This window comes from Boleophthalmus pectinirostris, unplaced genomic scaffold (assembly GCF_026225935.1).
Source record: "Boleophthalmus pectinirostris isolate CB_2022bp ecotype Guang Dong unplaced genomic scaffold, ASM2622593v1 HiC_scaffold_15, whole genome shotgun sequence".
Classification (NCBI taxonomy): Eukaryota; Metazoa; Chordata; class Actinopteri; order Gobiiformes; family Gobiidae; genus Boleophthalmus; species Boleophthalmus pectinirostris.
This window is the reverse complement of record NW_026571070.1, coordinates 11,668,639-11,693,217: the sequence shown is the minus strand read 5'-3', so window position 1 is coordinate 11,693,217 and position 24,579 is coordinate 11,668,639. Positions and strand designations below refer to the sequence as shown.

At 40.8% G+C, this 24,579-nt stretch overlaps 2 protein-coding genes across 2 annotated transcripts; one reads left to right on the top strand and one right to left on the bottom strand.

Moving 5' to 3' along the window:
• Positions 1–2,245: 2,245 nt before the first annotated feature.
• Positions 2,246–9,321, top strand: LOC110156223 (cytochrome P450 2F2-like). Its single transcript, XM_055150958.1, has 11 exons — positions 2,246–2,418; positions 4,917–5,079; positions 5,195–5,347; positions 6,504–6,664; positions 6,737–6,809; positions 6,933–7,037; positions 7,133–7,267; positions 7,902–7,987; positions 8,047–8,148; positions 8,232–8,373; positions 8,458–9,321. Exons 1-11 carry the CDS (start codon positions 2,257–2,259, stop codon positions 8,634–8,636), a joined length of 1,461 nt encoding a protein of 486 aa, XP_055006933.1. The 5' UTR covers positions 2,246–2,256; the 3' UTR covers positions 8,637–9,321.
• Positions 9,322–21,273: 11,952 nt separating this feature from the next.
• LOC129408185 (uncharacterized) lies at positions 21,274–22,322 on the bottom strand. The gene is made up of 2 exons (XM_055151249.1): positions 22,156–22,322; positions 21,274–22,021 (listed from the first exon to the last, which is right to left on the bottom strand). Exons 1-2 carry the CDS (start codon positions 22,320–22,322, stop codon positions 21,274–21,276), a joined length of 915 nt encoding a protein of 304 aa, XP_055007224.1.
• Between the last annotated feature and the right edge of the window lie 2,257 nt (positions 22,323–24,579).

Genomic DNA, 24,579 nt, shown 5'->3' with positions numbered 1-24,579 from the left:
TGGTCTTTGTTTAATTCAAGCCTTCTGTCTGTTTTGATGCACAGATCAGGGTGCCCACTCTTCTTCACTGACAAAATTTCAAAACTTTTTCATAATTTTTTCAATTTTCCATGACTTTACAGCACCCTACAGCAGACTTTTACGGACGAATATGAACCCTTAACCATTTCCACTCACCTTATGATTTGGTATTATAGTTTTTCAACATTCAAAATACTGTCAGTGTATTTATTTTCGTCTCTTTTAAACAAAAGGTGCATACGTTCGGTAATAATCATAATAGCCACATCATAACTTAACAGAACGCTAGTGATGTAACAATAATTTAAATATTGTGATATCGTATCGTCAAAAGTCTCACAATTATATTGTGGGCCGTCACAATGTCTCGAATCTCAAGTCTCTTCTTTTAAATTAATTGTTTTGGTGCAGCAGCAGCTAAAAAAACAGTGAGAACTACATAGACCATGATCCTTTGCTCTGTTTCAGTCCAATCTACATGCTGAAAAAGCTGTTATAAGCACTTTTAAATCTTAATTATTTAGATTATGATGAGAGAAAAGTAGCATACTCACAATTTTGTATTATTATTTTTTGCCCCCACAAAATATTGTACCGTGAGAAGCATATCGTGATAATATCGAGTGATTTGGATATATTTAGCGACAGAACTCTTAACATCTGACAAGTTTGCACTGTTTTTAAAAGCACGATTCTGTCCTTTAGCACATGCTTCATGCGAGCACTACAGCACTGAACAATGAAGTCTGCACAAGGTTGCATGATGGTGTTTTTAAAGGCTACAACACAAACTTTGCTTCCATGTCTTGATGTTCCACCCACATTGGATAATTTACCACTGTTAGTAAAAGCTTGATTGTGCTGTGTCCTTTAGAGGACCTCGCGTGCCTGGCCAAAACTGTTGATGATCAATTAGATCATCTATAATGATATGATATGACGTGTAATAATGTTAAACAAACAAAGTCGTAAAAGTGTTTGAAATATGAAATGAGCACAGACATAAGCCTTAGTCTGACCAAAGGTAACTCAGGCCTGAAGTTTAACCTGCACTTTGTGTGCCCTGGTGGTGACTCAAGGCAGCAACGACATCACAGCACGGCAAATGGGCCAAAAATTTGATGTTTTTTTATGGTCTGACTAAGTGAGAGAGGAGCCACAACAATAACTCACGGAGTTTGATTGGCTGAAGTTCTGCTGTGCATAAAAGTAAAGCTGTGACGAACCTCTTCACATGTACCCTAACGAGAATCTATAAAATCCACACCAAGGTGTCTGCAATGTGATAGGGAGCAAGAGACAAGGGGATGAAGAGAGAGAGACGTGATGAAAGAGTGAAGAGACAGAAACCACTGTCCAAATCAACACCTGTCTGTGCGTTAAAGCTGCACTGCTGCTCACAACAGCCACATGTGCAACATCATGTGAATGAAATAATGGCCATAGGCTTTTATATAGTGTGTGTCTGTGTGATGAGAGCAGTGTCCACGCACACGTGTGTCTTGTGAGTCTGTAAAAGTCTCAAGCGACATGTGACTATAAAAGTCACTTTTCAACTGTATCAGTTAAAAGGAAGCATGAGGCCATTCATAGGGTTGGCTTCCAGTCAAAGAAAGCTCACCAGGCTAGCAGTTATAGGAGTGAATTTGGAGCAAGTTCCATATTAGTTATAAAAAAAAATTTTTATAACAAAATAAAAACACCAAGATCATGCAGAGTGGGTTAATACAAACATTTTAAGACCAAAGTGATGAGTTTCATTGCAGCAGTTATAGAGAGGTGACAATTTTTCAGCGTAAAGTCAATTGGAGCTGGAGTCAGTGGAACCAGAAGTGCCCCCATGCTCACTTCCTAATTGGACCGTAGTGGTTAGTGGTTTAGCCATGTCCATTTATATATCCAGTCTATTATTAGCATTGAGACATACCGTTTAATGACCTTAGGCCTTTTGAAACACTCTGTGGTAGTTTAGCAGTTAGTGTCCCCAGCCCCTCAGCCCCCTCCCACACATCATTTGGTGCCAGACTCCCACAAAGCTACATACTTGCTTTGAAACATTGACATTAGCATTTCCCTTTATGTCACAAATAGTAGACTATCACAGGGGGTGGAGCTTTACAAACTGTTTACATACTGCTTCACAAGTTTTACCAGCCTCTCTTCGCATAGTCGTGATTTCACTGGTCGACTCCCATATCTCCTGTATCTCCTGTATCTTCTATACCTCCTGTCACGATGGTTGCCTATCTGCTGCTGTTGGGCATCTTCATGGTCTTCATCATCATCCATCTCAAGTCTCGACGACCCAAGGGTTTCCCTCCTGGACCCATCGCACTGCCATTTTTGGGAAGCATACACAAAATGTGCTCAAGTAACCCCTTAAATGACATAGAGAAGGTATGAGGTTTGTTTCTATTTCTACTTACTCAGAATTATAATAATGATAATAATGCAACTACCGTGGAGACGAACATGTAGCAGGCTCTTCAGGAGAAAAGTTACCTAGTGCAGCTTTAATGAGCAAACCATGCAAGCACTCCAAAGGTTCCCTGTTTACTTAGACATTTCAGATTTGTTTCTTTGCCAGGCATATGAGCAAAGTCCATATTTATATTTCTGTAACACAGTGTCTTATATATTTTTAAAAAACATGGTTTCAGCTTATATTACATAAGAGTAGCTGGTTGAAAGTACAGTCCATATTTGTTTTAGCTGTTTGTTTGTTTAGTTCTGTTTGTGTCCCCCTCTTTGGTCCAGCCCATGTAACCTCAAATGCACCCTTCCACTCCCCACTTGCTGCAGTTCACAAAATTATAAAGCATTTTTATCATTACCAACTGGGAAGTGGTGTGAGTTGGGAATTAGCATTATGTGATGAAAAAATTGGGATGTAAGAAATGCATAATGAAAGTGAGCTACTTTGGACCACTGCAAACCTTTAAAATGAACTAGTTATGTTTTTCACATTTTTTTGACAGTAAAAATCAATGAATCTACAGCATCTTTAAATTGAGATTGCTTCTCAGTCAGTTTTGCCAGTAGCGTAGCGTAGTTGCGCAAGGCCCCGGTGCAAGTCTGGGCTGGGCCCTCCCTCCAGCTTACGCCATCTCGACCCATCCCTGTGTGACAAACATATATTCACTGTCCATAGGATCTAACTCTACAGCTTAAGCCTTAAAGTATAGTTAGTTTCTCTATACAGGTTGAGGTTTATTAAAAAACAATAAGGTCCGACACTGGACACTGGTTGTAAACATTAAACAACAGCCTCTTCGTCAAAACCACCCCTGAACAACATCACTGAAAGAAGCAATCGGGCAAGAAATAGCCACGAATTGGGCAGCACCAGGGCTGTAGTGTGCGTGGTACGCGAGGGTACGCCGTCTAGTACTGTCTTATAGAGACCTGAGACTTGAGGGACCGGAACTAAACCAGGACTAAAACATTACTAAAACAGGACCAGTGGTGGCTGGTGGTAAAATTTTTGGGAGGGGCACCAAGGCCAAAATTATAAATATATATTATGAATAATATATGTATTATATATATAGGCTGTAGTATTATAACAAATGCCAGAAACAGACATTTTGGTTAGTATTGGCTGAACAATATCGATCAGAGCACAATGAACAGCCAAGCGCAAACTTTACGCAACAACACAATGTAAAACACCGCTCACACCCAGACCCAACAACGTCAGCAAAACTACAATAAGAGGCTACGATCACAACATGAACACAGATGCCGCTCCTACAGCACAGGACAGAACAAACAGAGCAGCTCCATCACACCCACAAGTTCATTTACGCACTATTAACTATCAACACTATAACACTCTTTACCTGTGAGGCTCCATGTTCAGATTTGCCGCAAACTAATGAAAACCAGCCTCTTACCTTCTCCAGAGACTGAAGCAGAGTGTTTCCTCTATCCACTGTCCCACTGGTTCTGTCTCCAAAAGTGTATTTTCCAATATGAAGAGATGAAACTGGTCCAAATCCTGGTCTAGTCTGGTCCGTGACGCGAGGTTCGGGAGCACAAGATGGTTGTAAAATTAGTCTTAATCCCACTTCCCACTTAAATCTGAAAGTTACGGTCAGTCCATATCAGCACCAGGACACCAGGTAGAATTATGCCTCTGCGCGCTATGCTCAGGTCAAACTTTTACACCCAGAAACGAGCGGGCAAAGGCGGGTAGAGCAGTGAGCGGCTGTCCTGGCCCCGGCGGCGGCAGCGAGAGCCCCGGCCCGGTAGCGACAGTCCCGGGTCCCAGTGGCAGGTGTGTCAGTGTGTCGCTCTTTGGCTCTCTCCTCGCCATTTCCTGTGTGAAGGTTTAGGCTAAAGTAGCAGCTACCACTAATCGTGAAGCAGCTACGAGTTGACGCAGCAGGTTGACGTGAGTGAGTGACAGGACAGTTGTCCAATCACACAACACTAAATAAACAGAGACTGTGATATCATTGGTCTGGGCGCTAAAGTTTGGGCCCTCAGCCTGAAGTGAAATGCACAAATCAAAATAATTTTAATATAGTCATAATAACGGCCTGTGCTGGGGGGTGGGGCACCAGTGGCCGCTAGGGGGGGCCGCTGACACCGTCTGTACGGAGTTTGGGGAGACGGGCCAGTCCTAGATCGTGATGGGCCCTCAAAGTTCCATGGGCCTCAGTGCATCGCACCGCCTGCACCGCCGAATGCTACGTGTCTGAGTTTTGTTGAATGTTTCTTCACACTTTTTATTGATATGTCACCTAAAATGTGTTCTATCAGGGTTTAGAAACGTTTGTTGATAAGTATGAAAACTGAAATTTTGTAACTATCTGGAATAATTTTCTGTCTGAAAAGGGAGAGAGCAGAATCGCTTATGTTTGTTTTTTTGGGTTTGGTATTGTTTCCAGTTGAGGAAGACATATGGGAACATCTACAGCCTGTACCTGGGACGCAACGCTGCTGTGGTGCTGTGTGGCACCCAGGCTCTGAAGGAAGCTCTGGTGAACAAGGCTGTGGACTTTGCTGGACGACATCAGGACCTGTTCATGACTGCTGTCACTAAGAGGAGAGGTAATGCTAAGCTAAGAACTGAGAATTTTTACATTTCGGTCAATAACTAACATGTTCTCTATTTGTATTTTGTGAGATTTAGCCAAAAGCATAATAAAACTATGGTCTGCTGTAGGTGGACTTCTGGCTGACTATGGTCCAACCTGGAAGGAGCATCGTCGCTTTACTTTGATGACCTTGAGGAACTTTGGTTTGGGCAAACAGTCGATGGAGCAGAGGATTCTGGGAGAACTACAGTACACCATTGATTATCTGGAGAAGAATACTGGTGAGCAATAAGTGTAAAGAAAACAAAATATGCTCTCTACCTCAGAGTCTACCTTCATAGTCTGAAGTCTGTACACCAGCTCAGTTTACAGTGTTGGAGTGAGGGCTGCAAGACAAATCACAATCACAATCAAAATCTAAATTGCAATTTGAATGGACACAAATAACAAATCGCAAAGGCTGCAATTTTTTAATTATTATAATTTCTTTCATAAACAACAAATTATCCTGTCTTATTCTGCATTAAAACAGCTGGCCCTGTAGTTTAGATCCGTACAAACTGTGGCAAGCCATTTTAACATTTAAAGGCTAAGTTTGACTATTCGGAATTAACATTGTAGATATCAACAACTCTTTAGTGATGTCTTAATTCCACTTAGAGATATCTACAATATCATTTCGCCTAGTCAAAACTTAATTTAAAATATCTGGAAAGGAGCATGTAGATATCTTCATTTGAGGTGAATTAAAGATATCTTGAACTTGAGTTATGACTAATCAGAATCAAATTGTAGATATCTCAAACCGGAATTACAGATATCTATAATTCAGTTGCAAATTAAGTATCTGTAACTTACGTTGTGGATATCCGTTACTATGAAACCCATACAAAAAATGAAAATGGTCATTTGCCCTGGGAAGAATGTCGTTGTGAATATCTAAAATGTCAGTTACGCATAAGAAGAATGTTGTTGTAGATATCCGAAAAAATAAAATAAAAAATAAAAATTGACAAGGCAAAACTGAGTTAGAGATAACTGCAATACATATCCATCTTAGCATTTACATTTTCAAAAAGCTATACACAAACATGTTCTTATATACTTAGTTTTCAGTTTGTATTTCAGTACCCCCACCTTTTCTCATGTTTGCTTTGCTGTTTGAAACAAGTTTAAATGTAAAACTATTACTACTATGTAAAACCATTTGAACATTTTTAGTCGAGATTTGATGCCCTATAAAAGTGGGGCAGAAATCTTTGGGGAAGCTATGGGGGAGCATTGGCCATTCTAGGGGGGGGGGGGGGGGGGGGGGGGGGGGGGGGGGGCTATTGGTAGATGATTTATTCTATAAAACACAAGTCAGTTTTTCAGGTATGTTGAACGGTGTATCCACTACATGACACTCAACACCCAACATGCATTTTTGTTTTTTAGGAAAAATTTTTAGCCCTCAAATCATGTTTCATTCAGTCGCCTCAAACGTGATCTGTCAACTTCTGTTCAATAATCGATATGAACATGGTGAGGAGTTTATTACAACAATTGTGAACTCTCTCTGTGAGATTATCAAAATGAACAACGGACCCTGGGCTTTGGTGAGTGAATAAAGTTTGCAACTGTTATGTTGTAAATAACTGAATGGAAACCAAACATTTTTTCCCCTTTAGATTCATGAGAGTTTCCCTTGGGTTCGCTGCTTGCCACTGCCTTTTACTAACGCATTTGAGGCAATAGAGGTTTGTCCTTCAAACTTAAGCATCAATGATTACACAAATAAATATACAATTATTATACAAATAACTACGATAAAGAATATTATATATATATATGTCATGTGTTTTGTTATTTGTATACTTTAGAGAGTAAAAAAACTGATTATCCCAGTGATAGAGGAACACAAAAAAGACAGAGTACCAGGAGAACCTCGGGACTTTGTGGACAGCTACCTGGATGAACTGGAGAAAGTATGTGACCAGTTTATTTTTTTTTATTTACTCCCCCAAATTATTTACCCCAAAACTGTAATGCTGAGCTCATATTTAATTATCTCTTTCAACAGAGAGACAATGACGGTTCTTCATTTTCCTCTGAGGAACTCCTGATGTACTGCCTGCTCCTGTACATGGCTGGGACAGACACTACAGCCAACACATTACTCTTTGGCTTCCTCTACCTCATGAACAGACCACATATTCAGGGTAAACCACCGGCATTGTTTACATGTTTAAATGTGAGGGAAGTGGTTGTTCATCCTCCTGTTGGAGGGCATTATCCTGTATCCATTATCCTTGTTTGTCTCCAGGGAGATGTACACTTTCAACATGGCCTTGTGACGCACTAGCCATCAGTGTTGGGGAGTAACTAGTTTTAATAACTTTTTAGTAACGTCGTTATCTGTAGTTACAAACTGAGCAAGTAGATTACAGTAACTTGGGCTAGCAACTTTTAGATACTTTTTGGCTGCAAACCAAAATAACACAAATATTGGTTTAAGGAGTATTGTGCACGTCGCCTGTGCTTGAGTAATTGAAAGTAACTTGTAGTAATCAGTATTCTAATTAGTTTTGAAATAACACAATCAGAGTAGTATTTAGCTTACTGTTAGAAGGAGTAATCAGTAGTCAGTAGTAGTCACTGCTAGCCATAATGTGAAACATTACAGAAAAACTGCTTAATGGAGACAAGAAAATTGCAGACCTCCAGAAAATAGTGGACCTTTAAAACTGTCTTGAAAGATTTTAGAGACATGAAGCCTTCTGTATGTAACTGCTTGGACCATTTGGGTACTTCAGCCTCTTCACCAAAGTAAAAGTTTCTCTGTTCCCCCTGCAGAACGCTGTCAAGAGGAGATAGACCGTGTCCTGGAGGGAAAGGACTTTGTCACATTTGAAGACAGACACGACATGCCTTATGTCCAGGTAAAACATTTAGTAACTATACTGGAAATACATACTCTGTTATCATCTGCTTTTTTTAGGCTGTTATTCACGAAGCTCAGAGGACTGCCGACACTGTTCCCCTCAGTCTTTTTCATGCAACCACCAGAGACACAGAGCTTATGGGCTACTCTATTCCTAAAGTAAGCAGATACTTCATAAATACAATTGCACATATTCTAAATGAGACAAATACAGTAATAAAGTCACTTCACTTTGGTTCTAGGGCACTATTGTCATCCCCAACCTGTCCTCAGCGCTCTGGGAGGAGGGACAGTGGAAGTTTCCTCATGAATTCAACCCCGAAAACTTTCTCAACGACAAGGGAGAGTTTGTCAAACCAGACGCCTTCCTGCCCTTCTCCGCAGGTACAGAAGTTCAATCAACATTAAAACATGTACAATTGTGAGTATAAGTATGTATCTCAGGTAATGGTCGACGTTTTTGTCCAGGTCTTCGAGTGTGTTTGGGAGAAGCCCTGGCCCGTATGGAGCTCTTCCTCATGATGGTGACTCTTCTGAAGAAGTTTAAGTTCATTTGGCCTGAGGATGCAGGAGAGCCTGACTTCACTCCAGTGTATGGCCTCACCATGACGCCCAAACCGTACAACATGAGAGTGGAGATTAGATGAAAACAGCTTGGTGAACATGGTGGGATAACATTCTTAGATCATATATCACTGAACGGAAGACAACTTGGAATACAATGGGGTGGGGGCATTTAGAACATTTACCAAACAGAAGACACACAGTAAATCTTTGGTGATGTACACAGACTTATAATAATATATTACTCAAACATGTGTAAACAAAACAAACACAACTCCAGCAGCTAGGTAACTTGTAACAGTACAAAATCAGCTCATTTGTTGTAATCCATAAACATTCATTTTGTCTTTTTTGTACATTAAATTCTCTGGTTCTTTTAAAGATAATACAGGAGGAGATGTATTTACCTTGTTGACATGTTTCAACTGGCTGCAAGTCATCTTCAGAACCCCAAAAGAACCCAAGAACAAATAATGTACAGAATGAATGTCGCAGCAGCCAGAACAACGTAAATACAAAACAGAGTCAGAGTTTCACTTCCTGAACATGTGAGACAGACTCTACTTTGACGCTGTTTAAATCCAGACTCAAAACTAAAGGTTTTCATTCCGCACTCTTCTCTGTCATTTATTGTCTCTCTTTTCTTAATTTTATGATGAATATTTATGTTTTGATTTATTTTTATTGTGATTTTAGTGTATTTCTTATTCTGTAAAGCACTTTGAATTACTTTGTGCATGAATTGTGCCATACAAATAAACTTGTCTTGCCTTGCCTCACATTTCCTATTGTATTATGAAGTTCACGTTTTGTAGTTCCAGCTTTGTCGATTCTTTAAGGTCAGATTGTGTTAAAGCAAAGTTACAGTACAGCTACTAAAGTATCAATACTTAACAATAGTTATATGTAAGACATGATTTTTAAAGCCTTTACAGATATACCACATGTGTCTTGCTTCTGCACCTGATAACTGATGTTTGCTGATATCAGTATTAAGATTTTCAACTTTTTTTCTTTCAACTTTTCTTCAAAAACTGCCACTTGGCTGATGTAAAACTATGATAAACATTTACCATTTAAACATTTAAACATGTGTTTTAATCTGAGCTTTATTGTAACCATAAAGACTTGACTTAACTGGAAGTACAACAAATGAGATGATCTGTGCTCTTAAACAAATCTCTCTCAAATAAAATTAGTCACAGTAGTTTTCAGTAAATCACTCTCACTTTTTGGTGAAAATCAAACACCTAAACAAAACCACAGACACTCGTATTGACGGCAAGCACCTAAAAATGTGTGGTTTTCATACCAGCTAAAAACTTATTTGGCTGTATTTGGACAAAAGCTGGACCTGAACTAAACAAGGTCTAAAACAAGCCAAGTTCACATCAGGAGTAAATAATGACAACTGCCAAAGTAACATAATGAAGCTTTAAAAGAAAGGCAACTTCAGATGTGATGAAGACACTATACTTTTATTTTTATACAGGGTGTTCAGCTTTCTGTTACATGTATCATTTTGAGGTCTTTTTCTCATTCATATTTTGTCTTAAAGGTCCTATATTACATCTTTATTATATGTTATATGTATATAATGCTGTTACCTCCTCAAAAACATACCTGGAGTTGTGTTTTGTTTAATTTAGCCACGTCTAATCCTGCATTATAAGTCTGTCCACACCTCCAAAGCTCAAAATGCTCTGTTGCAATGTATTCTTTTTTACTAGGTCCCCATGAGTCATTAGAGAAATTGTGTGAATGATGTTAATTATATGCAGATTTGGTCCCTATAAGCCATATTCACTAGTTTTTTTTTTGTTTTTTGTAGGTCCTCATAACACATGTTCACACCATTATGAGCTCTGAAGTCGTGTTGTTTGGATTAGAACGTTCCACAGCATGGCATTAAACAGAACTCCATGCAGACAAGCAAGAGGCGTCGTTGAGCAGAGTTACAAATCAGATCTGCGGAGAGGCGTCCCTGCTCACTGTAAAAATATTCTAGGCAAAGCAATAACATCACGTGGTGTATCCTCTTCCAGAAAAGTTACGCAGTGCATCTTTAAACTCAACTGCATTTCTGATACTGTAGTGTGTAAGGCGTAAGTTACAATAGTCGTTCCATGTTTTTCCGTTTTAGTTTTTCACATAACTTTGACTAATTGGTGCCTTTTTACTATAAACATGGAGGTTTCTGATGCAATATAACTAACGTTTCTTTTATACAATTACACAACAAAACCACCAGAGCTGTGTACAGAGCAGTTTGTGAAGTTAACGGCGAGCTCAAAGCGTTCTCAGGACTACAAAGAACTAGTAAGAGTCTGGTTTCTCGTTTCTCTTGTTGTCTCCATCAAACTGAACAAATGCACAATTAGCTAATCAAGCATTTCTTACGTATCGACCGGGATCCTGCTGATAACCTGGAGCCTGGAGAAGCGTCCCTGGGCAATACACTACGGTTACAGCTTCTGACAGGCTACCCCGGCCGTTTAAAGGTGCACTGTGTAACTTTTCTGGAGGAGGGTCTGCCATCAATTGCCATCTTCTACAATAACCACAAAAAAAAAAAAAAAAACACAATATTTTACATTTATTCAATTATAAGCGCTGTTAATGCTCAAAATACTTTCAAAACCTTTACTGTGAGCTTGCTTCTCCACAGATCTGATGTGTAACATGGCCTGGTTGAATCACCTGATGTCTCCATGGAGATACGTGTTTAATGATACCGCCTTCAAGGCACTCAAACTCTTTACAACAAAGAACCTCTCACCCATTCACACACTTGTTCAAACACCAGTGTACAGAGACAATGGGAACAAGGTGGGTTAAGTGTCTTGCCCAAGGATACAACAACATCATTCATCTGTGGGAGCTGAAACCTGTGGGTCAGTGGATCTGCCCACACAACCAATGATGTTTCATGTCGAGAGCGGGATTCAACCTTCAACCACCAACCTTCAGATCAACTGAGCTACTGTTGCCCCCAATTAACACAATACAATTTTTCTTTTGCTTGTTAAAATTTCTCAGATCTAGACTTTTACAGACTTTTTTTCTTGAAATATTCTAGATCCAACATTTAAATTTATTAGAACTTTTACTTTAACTAAGATTTTAGATCCAAGTAAATTAATCAAAACGGGTCAAAATTACTCAAATACAGATTATTTTAAATTCAGGAAATATTATGGATCCAATATGTAAATGACTAAAAAAAAAAAAAAAAAAGTCAACAATACAAAAACCTAGATTTAAAATTTATGAAACATTCTAGATCCAAATAGTTATTTCATCAAAATTACTCAAATCTAGCCTAAAAAAAATATTCTATGTAAATGATGAATACTTAAATGAATCTTGTCAAAAATAACACAAATCTGGATTCTGTTGAATTCATGAAACATCCTAGATCCAACGAGATAACATATCAAAACTAGAAAAGCACTCAGAGAGCGCAGACCTCCGCCAAGGACTACAGTCCCCCTCATATTAATTGTGTTTTCCATAAATATTTGTCTCGTATCTTTCAATTTGGAATATGAAAGAGGATCCCATTGTCCATCCCTGAGTCAAATTTCATGGGGTTTGGTCAATAATTAACCGAGATATTGAGAAACAAAATTTTTGGCCCCATTTACCACAATGTTAACTAAAATTTCAAAGTGATCCAGAATCCAGGATTTCTTCCGGATCACCCCCAAAATGAAATCAGTTCTTCCTTTTCACATTTCCAACAAATCCTGAAAATTTCCTCAAAATCGGTCCATAACTTTTTGAGTTATGTTGCTAACAGACAAACAAACAAACAAACAAACAAACAAACAAACAAACAAACAAACAGACAAACAAACAGACAAACGCCGGCAAAAACATAACCTCCTTGCCGGAGGTAACTAGAAAAAATACTAAAATCTAGATAAAAATAAATAAATAAATGAATAAAAAAAAAAATTTTTTTAAATAAATCTAAATGGTTTGCAGTGGTCCAAAGGTATTCCTCAATTACCTTACACATTCCAAACATTCCCATTATTATAAGCACTTTCAGAGATTGGAGTGGTTTTGCTGTCAACATCTAGCATGCAAACAGTGCACTTCCTGATAATCTGACTATAAAACTCTTTATGATTAGATGTAGACGTTACACAGCGGACCTATTTGATCTCAGGAGCTGTTGATACAATATCTCTGTACAGGGGCAAACTACAAACTTTGATCAATCACATGAGGAGAATTCGGGTAAAGGCCTTTGACCTTGAGATGAGTCGACTAATCTAACGTTTCATCATAACTCTATAGACTCACAGGGGTCTTATCAGCGTCCACTATTTTGGTACGAGCTTACATCACGGTTTGTTTATCCGTTCTTAAGACCTCACCAGTTTGCACCCAGTGGCCTACATTAGTCCGTCAAAGTCCAGAGTTATAAATAGGATGTTTGTGGTCTTTGCCCTTTCGCCTGTCCTCTCTACACCACTGCTCCCATCACGACCACTGACAGCCTCTTCCACCCCAGTGACAGGCCACCATTTGGGGCTGGGGATGTTTGAGCGTGTACCCGGGCACCAGCTGGCACTCAGACCCTCCGAAGTGGGCAGTCTCTTTAAAGTCTGCGGTCCCTGGAGCAGTAAGAAGCATGTGTGTGGGGAAGAGGGGGGGGGGGGGGTACTGTAGTGAAGTAAAGGTTAATATCCACATTCACGTCAAATATCAAGGGCGCTGGTGATTACCGCGTACAGCTGGGACATCCACTGCCCACGCTCTAATAACTGTAATACTAGAAGCTCACATACTAGATTAACTGGCTACTATTACTACTACTGATAATAATAATAATAAACTTCTACAACTGCTGAAAGTACAAGAGCTAGAGGTATTTGAAAGACAGATATGGCAAGAGAAGAATCATAATTTACTTTGACTGTCTGTTTATTTGTAAAGGTGTCCTATGTAACATTTCTGGTTGAGGGTCTGTCAGCTGCTTGTTTCTTATTGATAAACTGGTCAAAAGTTTTAGAACACCCTAATTTTTCCAGGTATTTATTGCAATTTATGTCGTGCAAGTCCAGTGAAGAGCTTGAAATGGTACAAACTGAACAGCCAGAGGTTAAAAAAAGATAAAAGATAACAAAACATAATCCAAGCTCTGCCAAAACTACCTCAGGGAAAAAAGAACAAGATGGTAAACTTGAAAACATGGCGTGTCCAGCACAGTGTCCAGACTTAAACCCCATCGAGCTGGTTTTGGGATGAACTGGACAGAAGAGTGAAAGACAAACAACCTACAAGTGCCACACATTTACGGGAACTTCTGCAACAGACTTGGGAAGAACTTTCTGATTGATTTCTATTGTAAAAGTGTGTGTTCAGCTGTTATATCTGCCAAAGGTGGACACTTTCATGAATCAAAAGTTAAGAATACATTTTGGTCAACAGTAAACAGTAAAAAACTGGAAAAAGTGTGGTGTCCTAAAACGTTTGACCAGTAGCGTATATCATTTAAGTATCGATATCGTGGACTGCTGTATTGATATATCACCAAGAGTATTTTTTGGTGTATTTTACTAAATTATTTTGTTACAGCACCACAGTTTTGTTGCTTGTTTAGTGGAAGGAAACTTGTTTGACATTTTCACTGTTTTTAGGATTAAAATTGCACAGACTTTTAGTATCACAGCCACAATTTAGTCATTATTTTTTACTGAACCGTATTGAATCATTTTGAAATATATCGTATCGAATCAAAAGTGCACTGTATCGAGGTATGTATCGTATTGTGGCCCATGTATCGAGGTATGTATCGTATCGAGGTATGTATCGTATCGAGGTATGTATCGTATCGAGGTATGTATCGTATCGTGGCCTATGTATCGAGGTATGTATCGTATCGTTGTATCGAGGTATGTCTCCTATCGTGGCCTATGTATTGATGTATGTATCGTATCAAGGTGTGTATTGTATTGTGGCCTATGTATCGAGGTATGTATCGTATCACGGTATGTATCTTATCATGGCCTATGTATCGAAGTATGTATAGTATCGTGGCCTATGTATTGAGGTATGTATCGTATCGTGGCCTATGTATCGAGGTATGTATCGTATCGTTGTATCGAGGTATGTATATCTATCGTGGCCTATGTATTGATGTATGTATCGTATCAAGGTGTGTATTGTATTATGCGGCCTATGTATCGAAGTATGTATCGTATCGTGGCCTATGTATTGAGGTATGTATCGTATCGTGGCCTATGTATCGAGGTATGTATCGTATGTGGCCCATGTATCGAGGTATGTATCGTATCGAGGTATGTATCGTATCGAGGTATGTATGTATCGAGGTATGTATCGTATCGGTACCTATGTATCGAGGTATGTATCGTATCGTTGTATCGAGGTATGTCTCCTATCGTGGCCTATGTATTGATGTATGTATCATATCAAGGTGTGTATTGTATTGTGGCCTATGTATCGAGGTATGTATCGTATCATGGTATGTATCTTATCATGGCCTATGTATCGAGGTATGTATCGTATCACGGTATGTATCTTATCATGGCCTATGTATCGAAGTATGTATAGTATCGTGGCCTATGTATCGAGGTATGTATCGTATCACGGTATGTATCTTATCATGGCCTATGTATCGAAGTATGTATAGTATCGTGGCCTATGTATCGAGGTATGTATCCTATCGTTGTATCGAGGTATGTATCCTATCGTGGCATATGTATTGATGTATGTATCGTATCAAGGTATGTATCGTATCGTGGTCTATGTATCGAGGTATGTATCGTATCGTTGTATCGAGGTATGTATCCTATCGTGGCCTATGTATCGAGGTATGTATCGTATCACAGTATGTATCTTATCATGGCCTATGTATCGAAGTATGTATAGTATCGTGGCCTATGTATTGAGGTATGTATCGTATCGTGGCCTATGTATTGAGGTATGTATCGTATCGGCAACTTCTTAATGATACCCAGTCCTACTGTCTCTATAGAAATGCCGTTGCTTTGCCTGAATATTCCACAGTATGACACTAAACCTATCTTGCTTTCTTTTATTGAATGTGTTTTACTGGGAAAATGTTTACTTCAGCGGGATCGCCTCTTCACAGATCTGACCTGTAACTTGTCACGATCATGCCAGATGTTTGACTCCACAGAGCTAAACATGTTAAGTGAAATACTGTGGAACATTCCAGTCTAAGCAATTACTTCTCTCCGTGGTGACAAGCAGCAGCCTTTATCTAAAATGCTACATAAAGCATCTTGAAATTTCCAATAATAAATATGTATTTTCTTTTTATCTCTTCCAGAAGATTCTCAAATAGGGACTTTTTTTATTAATGTTGAACATGCTGGAGATGGAGGAGGATAATGGATTCAGTTATTGAAATTAATTACGTGTATTATGTAACCAAAAAGAAAAACAGTTTCACACTTTTTGCAATAACTGAATAGCACATTTTAAGGTTCTATATTACACAAAATTGACTCTTATGAGCTTTAAGCCGTGTTATGATGACGTTTCCACTTCAAAAACAGACCTGGAGTTGTGTTTTGTTTCATTCACACATGTTTGAGTGAGTAATCCTTTATTATTAGTCTGTCTACATCTCCAAAGCTCAAAATGCTCAGTAGACATTGCAAATTCCAGGGCTGAAATTATCCAAATTATTCTTGTGAAGGTGCATGGATGGAGTTTAAAAACACAGTGGTGCTAAGAAGTTTAAGTCTACGTTTATATGATGACGGTCTGAACAGAAGACGCAAAAGTGGCGTTGCGTCTTCACTTTTTATTCCGCGTTTAGACGAGCGTTTTCGGAGAAAAATCTGCGTGCATACAGTGACGCAAAAAGTGTGGCATGGGACACATTTTGAAAGCTCATTGCGGCGCGGGTGGGTGAGACTACAAAATGCAGGAGTGGGCAGGCTGCAGTCCCGCAAACTAAATATGAGTGTAAAGTAAAATATACAAATGATGAATGTAAGCCTATCATACATAATTTGTGCTGAATATTTTATTTGGCATTAATAAAAACATTTTAAGCAGCCTAAATTTACGTTTGTGGTCTAATCTCACGCACATTTTAGACAATTCCTTTCCGCTTCTTCATGTTTGATAGAGCTTAAAGGTTGTATGGAGGATTTTTTTTTAGTTTCAAACTGTCAGTGAAAGATTAAAATACCATTACAGAGACGCAGCAGCTTTGTAATTATGATGACCAAAAAAAAAAAGAACGAAAATCTATCAACTGTGGACGTAGTGAGGCCAGATAAACATCAGCCAATAGAAAACGAGGCTCCCTGATTTTCTATTGGCTGTTAGGTTGTCAATCAAACTCCCTAGTAAAACTGACTCGTCGGAGCGCGGGGATTATGTGGTTTACGCAGTGGTTCTTAGAGGCATTTTCGAACTGTCGCTTCCTCGCATTTTACACAAAGTTTGTCGCAACGGCGGACGAGAATCCACGACCGGTTTGCCGCAAAAGAAAGTCAGTTTTTGAGGTCGCTGAAAGAAGAAGAGAAGTGGAAAAGTAGCAAAGCCAAACTGAGGTGATTCTTGGAGATCTCGTCCAGCGATGGCGCGACCGAAGCAGACGAAAGGTCTAAAAACTGATGCTTCGGTCGCTGAATTACTTCTAGACAGGTCACTTCAACAGTAATTCTGAATGCGCACAAGGACTGTCGCTGTATTTCTCTTCCCTTAAAAAAATCCTCTATACAACCTTTAAGAAAGCGAACGCCCCAATCTTGCAGGACTTGCGGGCGAGAGCGGGACAAAATATCACAGATGCGGGCAGGAGCGGGATTGAAAATTACAATTTGTTGCGGGAGCGAGACTGAAAATTCAGTCCCGCACAGACCTTCTAGCTTGAAGATCCGACATGTTTGTTTCTGCGTCCTGTATGTATGTGACGTAAAATGTGTACACGACGGGAGCAGATCTGACCAGAGTTTTGCGTCTTGGGCAGTGTAGACAGAAACGCTGCGGTGGAGCGTATTCAACTTTTCCACTCTGGAGTGTGGTTTCAGATTTTTGTGTTTTTAAGCCCCCAAAAACGCCGTCGCTGTCTAAACGAAAGGCACTCTGCAAGCGTTCTTGTGTAAACAGGCCCTAAATATGCAGGATTTCTGTGTTAAACATGTGCGAATGGATCAAAACACAACTCCAGGTGTGTTTTTGAAGAGGAAACAACATTATAACACACAGTAGATCAGAAAATAGCGTAATACGGGCCCTTTAATGAATATCCAGCGGACCACATAACCTTGAGCCAGTATAAAAAGTACTGCTATACGTCGCCCTCTATAGAATAAACAGACCTCCTTAATTACCCATACTCCCCGTGTACCTGCCCCTCTCCGCACCATTCACCCGGATGTGTCCACTGCTCCTGCCTCTTTGCTCGGTCTCCTCACGGAAATAGATTTCTCTCCGGATTTGATCCCATTGCCACTGAGCAAACACCGCACCACCTCTTTACCTTTTTCGTCAATGTCACCCGCCAGAAACCCACCCTCCCTCCCTCCTCCTCCTTCCTCCTCCATCCCTCCATCTCTCCCGCCATCTCCTCTGAATTTATTCGCAAGGTTAGCCACGTGTCACAACATAGCAGCACGCTTGGAAGAACAGAGAGGATTTAAGGTTAAGAAGTGTGAGGAGATGTTCACCGGTTTTATTAAGATCCCCGTGTTACTTGGAGTTGCGTGCGGTTGCGCTGAGGAGGATGGAGTCGAGGAGCAGGCATGTGTGAATTTTGGCCGTGTGGGTGGGCACCGAGCCTGGACTGTACTAACACATGCTACTGCTACTATTTCTAACTAATAACTGCTATCACTCGTCAACTTCTACTATTGCAGTCAGGCTACTTATTAGGTACTGCAACTATTTTGATAGGTTGCCACTAAGATGACGAATAAAGGACTGCTGCTACTGCTCAGGCCCAGTATTACTCCCAAAGTACTATTGTATATGGCCAGTGTTGGGAAGTAACTGAATACATGTACTGAAAATACTTATTCTGAATACTAATTTTGATTTACTATATTCTGGTACAGTTACTTTTTCATTTGGTGGCAGTCACTTTTCTAAAATTAAAGCAATACTCAGCACAGCTCTTGCAGCCTTCGCAGTCTTAAGGGCCGTTTGCACCAGAGCGTCAAAAAACGCCACGCCTCTATTTGGACGCCTTTGCATTGGACGCTGTGGACGAACAGGGGAAAAATACTTGACGCGTGTTCGTTGCCCTGGAAACAAGTGCCCGGTCTGTTTCCGAAATGATAACAGACCAGGCTGAGAGACTTTAGTGTTTTTATTCCATAAAACCAACAGCGGAGGCGATCGGGTCGACGATCGCGGCGTATATATATGTATACTCCGCTAAAGACACTGGTCCAGTCCCGGTCTAGTCCCGGTCTAGTCCCAGTCTAGTCCTGGTTTATTCCCGGTTTAGTCCCGGTCTAGTACTGGTTTAGGTGCAGTCTAGTCCTGGTCTAGTTCCGGTCTAGTCCCAGTCTAGTCCTGGTTTATTCCCGGTTTAGTCCCGGTCTAGTACTGGTTTAGTCGCAGTCTAGTCCTGGTCTAGTTCCGATCTAGTACTGGTTTAGTCGCAGTCTAGTCCCAGTTTAGTCTCGGTCTAGTCCCGGTTTAGTCCCGGTCTAGTCCCGGTTTATTCCCGGTTTAGTCCTGGTCTAGTATTGGTCTAGTACTGGTTTAGTCGCAGTCTAGTCCCGGTTAAGTCCCGGTCTAGTCCCGGTTTATTCCCGGTTTAGTCCCAGTCTAGTACTGGTTTAGTCGCCGTCTAGTCCCGGTTTAGTCCCGGTCTAGTCCCGGTCTAGTCCCGGTCTAGTCCCAGTCTAGTCCCAGTCTAGTCCTGGTCTAGTACTGGTTTAGTCGCAGTCTAGTCCCGGTTTAGTCCCGGTCTAGTCCCGGTCTAGTCCTGGTCTAGTCCCGGTCTAGTCCCAGTTTGTTCCCGGTTTAGTCCCAGTCTAGTCATTGGTTTATTCCCGGTTTAGTCCCGGTCTAACCCCAGTCTAGTTATGGTCTAGTCTCAGTCTAGTCCGGTCTAGTCCCGGTCTAGTCCCGGTCTAGTCCCGGTCTAGTCCCGGTCTAGTCCTGATTTAGTGCCAGTCCAGTTCTGGTGTGGTCCTCACAATCTGCTTTTTGATTCTGGCATATACAGTTATGCTCCGCTACTGTTTGTGGCTCCCGCTCTGGTTCTTGGGTCTTTCTCTTTCTTCTTGATAATAAAGTCGCTACGTCACTGGATACTCGTCCCTGATTGGGTGACGTGGTGCATTTTGAGCGAAAAGTTCAGCATTTTCAACTTTTTGGGATCAACGCTCTAAACGTGCGTCCAAGGCATCGACGCCAGAAAGTTGAAATTCTTGCCGCGACACCAGAAGATGCAGCCCAAAAACACGCTTCCACATAGAGTTTGCATATAAACTAGACACTTTGGTGTGAACGGCCCTTTAAACATAAGTTAAAGGTGCATTGTGTAACTTTTTTAGTGGAGGGTCTGTCACCTGCTTGTTTCTATAGATACGAGTGTCATTGCTCTGCCCGGAATGTTCCACAGTGTGACATTAAACAGCTCTGCCTTACATTTATTCAATAACTGTTGGTTTTATAGCTCAAAAATATAGAGAAAAACACAAATTCTGGCTGCAAGCGGGGTCACCTCTCCACAGAACTGACCTGTAACTTGATCTAGTTTGGTCTCCATGAAGACAGAAAGGTTTAACGCCATACTGTGAAACATTCCAGACAAAGCAATAACATTTCCACGGAGAAAAGCACCTTTAACTTATGTCTCATTAAAGAAGACTTCAAGAGTTGTGTCGAGTATTGCTTTGATTTTAGAAAAGTGACTGCCACCAAATGAAAAAGTAACTCAAAATTAGTATTCAGAATAAGTATTTTTTGTTACATGTATTCAGTTACTTCCCAACACTACATATACTATAGTACTTTGGGAGTAATACTGGGCCTGAGCAGTTGAAGCAGTCCTTTATCTGTCATCTTAGTGGTATACAGTACATAAAAAAACAGCAAAACAAATATAAAGTTGCTGCTAAAGTATTATTAAGTACTTGGACAAATTTTACAGAATATTTTAATGCAGGTATTCAGTATTCTGTAACTAAATACAGTACATTGTCAAAGTATTCTTCCCATCACTGTATAAAGCTGATAATACTATAGTGACCGTATGGGGTCAGATTACAATTCCACTTCACAGAAATCCTTTAATTCATCTTTTCTCTGTCACCAGTGGTTGTAGATAGAGTAAATATGACCCTGGACTAACAGAAAGGAGCTGCTGAGTCAAAGGTATCTGATACTTCTAGGACCAGGTACCAGTAAAAGTGGATGGTACACGGTAATAAATAAATGTTAAAAAGTTCTACAGAATAATTTTGGTATTACTAATCAGTGTCATCACAAACATTTGCACACTGACACAACTTGTCGGTGTAACTTGCCATGATCATGACACATGTTAGATTCCATAGAGACAGGTGTGTTAAGTGCAAGACTGTGGAACATTCCAGCCCAAGCAATTGTCAAGCAGCACCTTTCACCTACAACGGTACAGAAAACATCCTGAATTTTAAAATAATAATAAATATGTATTTTCTTTCTATATTCTTACAGAAGATTCTCAAATATGTGTCCTATATCTTGTCTGGGCACTGGTCAGGGGCTTTGGGTCGGTGGGCACTGGTCTTGGGTTGGGTGGGTAGGTGGGTGGGCACTGGTCCCTGCACTAGTCTGAGGCTGGGTCGGTGGGCACTGGTCTGGGCACTGGTCTTGGGCTGGGTGGGTGGGCGGGTGTTCACTGTTCTGTTGCTGGGATGAGTGGGCACTGGTCTGGGACTGAGTAGGTGGGTGGGCACTGGCCTGGGGCTTTGGGCACTGGCCTGGGGCTGGATGGTGGGGCACTGGTCTGGACTGGTAGGTGGGTGGGCACGGGGCTGGGCACTGGTCTGGGGCTGGGTGGGCACTGGCATGGGCTGGGTGGGGTGGTGGGCACTGGTCTTGGCACTGGTCTTGGGGATGGGTGGCCTCTGGTCTGGAGCTGGGTCGGTAGTGGGCAGTCTGGGTCTGGGTAGCTGGTCTGGGTGGGCACTGGTCTGGTCTGGGGCTGGTGGGTGGCACTGGTCTGGGGCCTGGTGGGCACTGGTCTGGGGCTGGGTGGCACTGGGTGGCACTGGTCTGGGGGCGGTGGGTGGGCACTGGTCTGGTCTGGGGCTGGTGGGACTGGTGGGCACTGGTCTGGGCTGGGTGGGCACTGGGCACTAGTCTGGGGCTGGTCTGGATGGTGGGCACTGGTCTGGGTACTGGTTTGGGCACTGGTCTGGGGCTGGGTAGGTGGGGCACTGGTCTGGGCTGGGGGGCATGGGATGGGTCGTGGGTGGGCACTGGTTTGGGCACTGGCCTGGCACTGGGTGGGAGGTGGGCACTAGTCTGTGGCTGGGTGGGTGGTTTCACTGGTCAGGGGCTGGGTGGGCTCTGGTCTGGGGTTCGGTGGGCAGGTGGGCATTGGTCTGTGGCTGGTCTGGGCACTGTTCTGGTTACTTGGACGGTCTGGGCTGGGTGGGCACTGGTCTGGGCTGGGGGCACTGGCTGGGTCTGGGCTGGGGGGCACTGGTCTGGGTCTGGGCGGGTGGGCACTGGTCTGGGCCTGGGCGGGTGGGCACTGGTCTGGGCTGGCTGGGCGGGTGGGCACTGGCCTGGGGCTGCATGTGCCCGCTGGACCAACACTCAGTCAACGTGGAGAATTTGATCCCTGATTTGGAAAGCCGAGCGCATTGTCAAATTCCAGGATTAGGCCCGTGTAAAAGGGGGGGAATGCTAACTGCGCTGGTCAGCAGGCTCAGGCCGGATCAGTGGACTTAGGGACGTTTGTTTGCTACGCCTGTCTCTGCCCGATAGCATTTGATGACATGACGCCTGGCTGTGCGGACTGGCCCTCTCCGCCGCGCGCTCCCCATTGACCCACATATCACACCTACGTACAGAAAGTCCCAAATAACTGTGCTAAAATCTGCCACAGCTGTTAATTAATTCTCACAATGGGTCAGTGGACGGGGCTCCGAGGGGCACGGCTCAAAATATCTCTCTCTCCAGACAACAGCGTTAACATTTCCTGTCACTGAAGTGCTCCGCCAATAATTAAACTGAACTCATTTAAATCACAAAACGCTGCTAGGTGACATTAACGGGGTGTAATACATAAACTTCTCGCTTTGAATTTCGATTTACAAATACCGTGATGTGAACTTGTTTGGAGGATGCAACGTATGGACAGAAACTGGGCACTAAAATATGAGAAATATATAGAAAAGAGAGAATAGTTTAAAGCAATATCCTGTATCTTTCTGGACGTCGCTATGGAAACGAAGAGTTAAAACCATATTTCGAAACATTCTCTATGGAGATGAATGAGTTTTATGTTGAATATTGTAACCAAAAGATCAACATTTCTATGAGAAAGAGATCATACACTGCAAAAACTAAAATCAAGCCAAGTTAAGATGACTTGAATTAAGAAAGTTTAATCATGATTTGAGTAAATTTCACTGGACAAGTAAAATTACCTGAGATTTTTGTACTTAAAATATGAAAATACATCTTGCTACATTTAAAATAAGAAAAGCAACAACTTTTAGCACTTAAAATAAAAAAAAAAAAAAAAAATAAAAAATCTAATGTTGCCTGAATTAAGAAAACCACACTGATTTCATTGGTAGATAATTTTACTTGTCAAGTTGAATCGACTCAAAGAAAGTAAAATGTTCTTAATTTAAGTCATTTTAACTTAACTAGATATTATTTTCCAGTCCAAATAATTCTTATGGATATACAAGTCCGCTCAGCAGTAAGTGTGCATGTCAGTCCAATGAGGTTCATTTGTTCTCCTGATAATTTTATGTTATTAGGTTCTTTTTTTCAGACCAAGAGTTTGTTTTCATATCTGACAGTTTCGACTTGTCCCTGCGCTCTTCCTCAGAGTCGTCACGTCATGTTACTGTGACGTGTCCACTCAGTTGATTTAAACAGGTTTTGGCACTGTCTTCTTACCGGTGGAGGCAGGGGGACGATAAACCAAGACGAGGGGCTTTTTTAGTCTCACACACCTATAGGGATATCGTCCTGAAGAAATCGGACTGCAGACAGCGCTGTCATTTGGCCTCCAATTCTTGGTCTGAAAAAGGAACGTAATAACAGAAGTTTGCATGTTGGTCTCCTTTTTTCCAACAAACAACATAGAATACACACACACACACACACAAAAATCCCACAAAATTCAAATCATAATTCTTAAATTTTTTGGATAAAAAGGTTACAGTACAAACAATTTGTACTGCATAAATGCAATTTACAGGATCTTATATATTTTAAAACTATGGTAACAACAATACACATAGTTTTTTTTTTTTTTTTTTATCCATTTGGCAAACAACTTTTATATATTTATGTTTTTTATTTTGCACATATATAACATATTACCTTTTTTTTTTTTTTTTTTTAAGCACACTAGATAAAAACGTAGGTCCTGGAAGATGCAAAAAACCCAAAGGTGCTTATATTGAAGCCTCCACTTTATACATTAAACTGAAGATTATAGCTGTGCAATAATTTAAAAGACAAACAAACAAAAAAAGCATTTACACACTATCATGTTTACAGCATATATTTGCATGTCAGTTTGTGAAATTTTAGTATCGTATTTAAAGAATAGTCTTGATACTCAATACTGTCTGTGACACCCACATGATCATTTTAAAAGCTGTTTTTTTTTTTTTTTTTTTTTTTTTATTGTAATTTTCAACACAAAAAATACTTTTTGTTCATTACACCATGTGATCTGATAAAATTCAAGATAGAACCATTTGGGAAAAGTCAAATTTCATCCAATTATGTGATTTTTTTTTTTCTTCTCAGTGTCAATATAATAATAAAATACAATGAAACATCACACAATTGAACGATTATCAA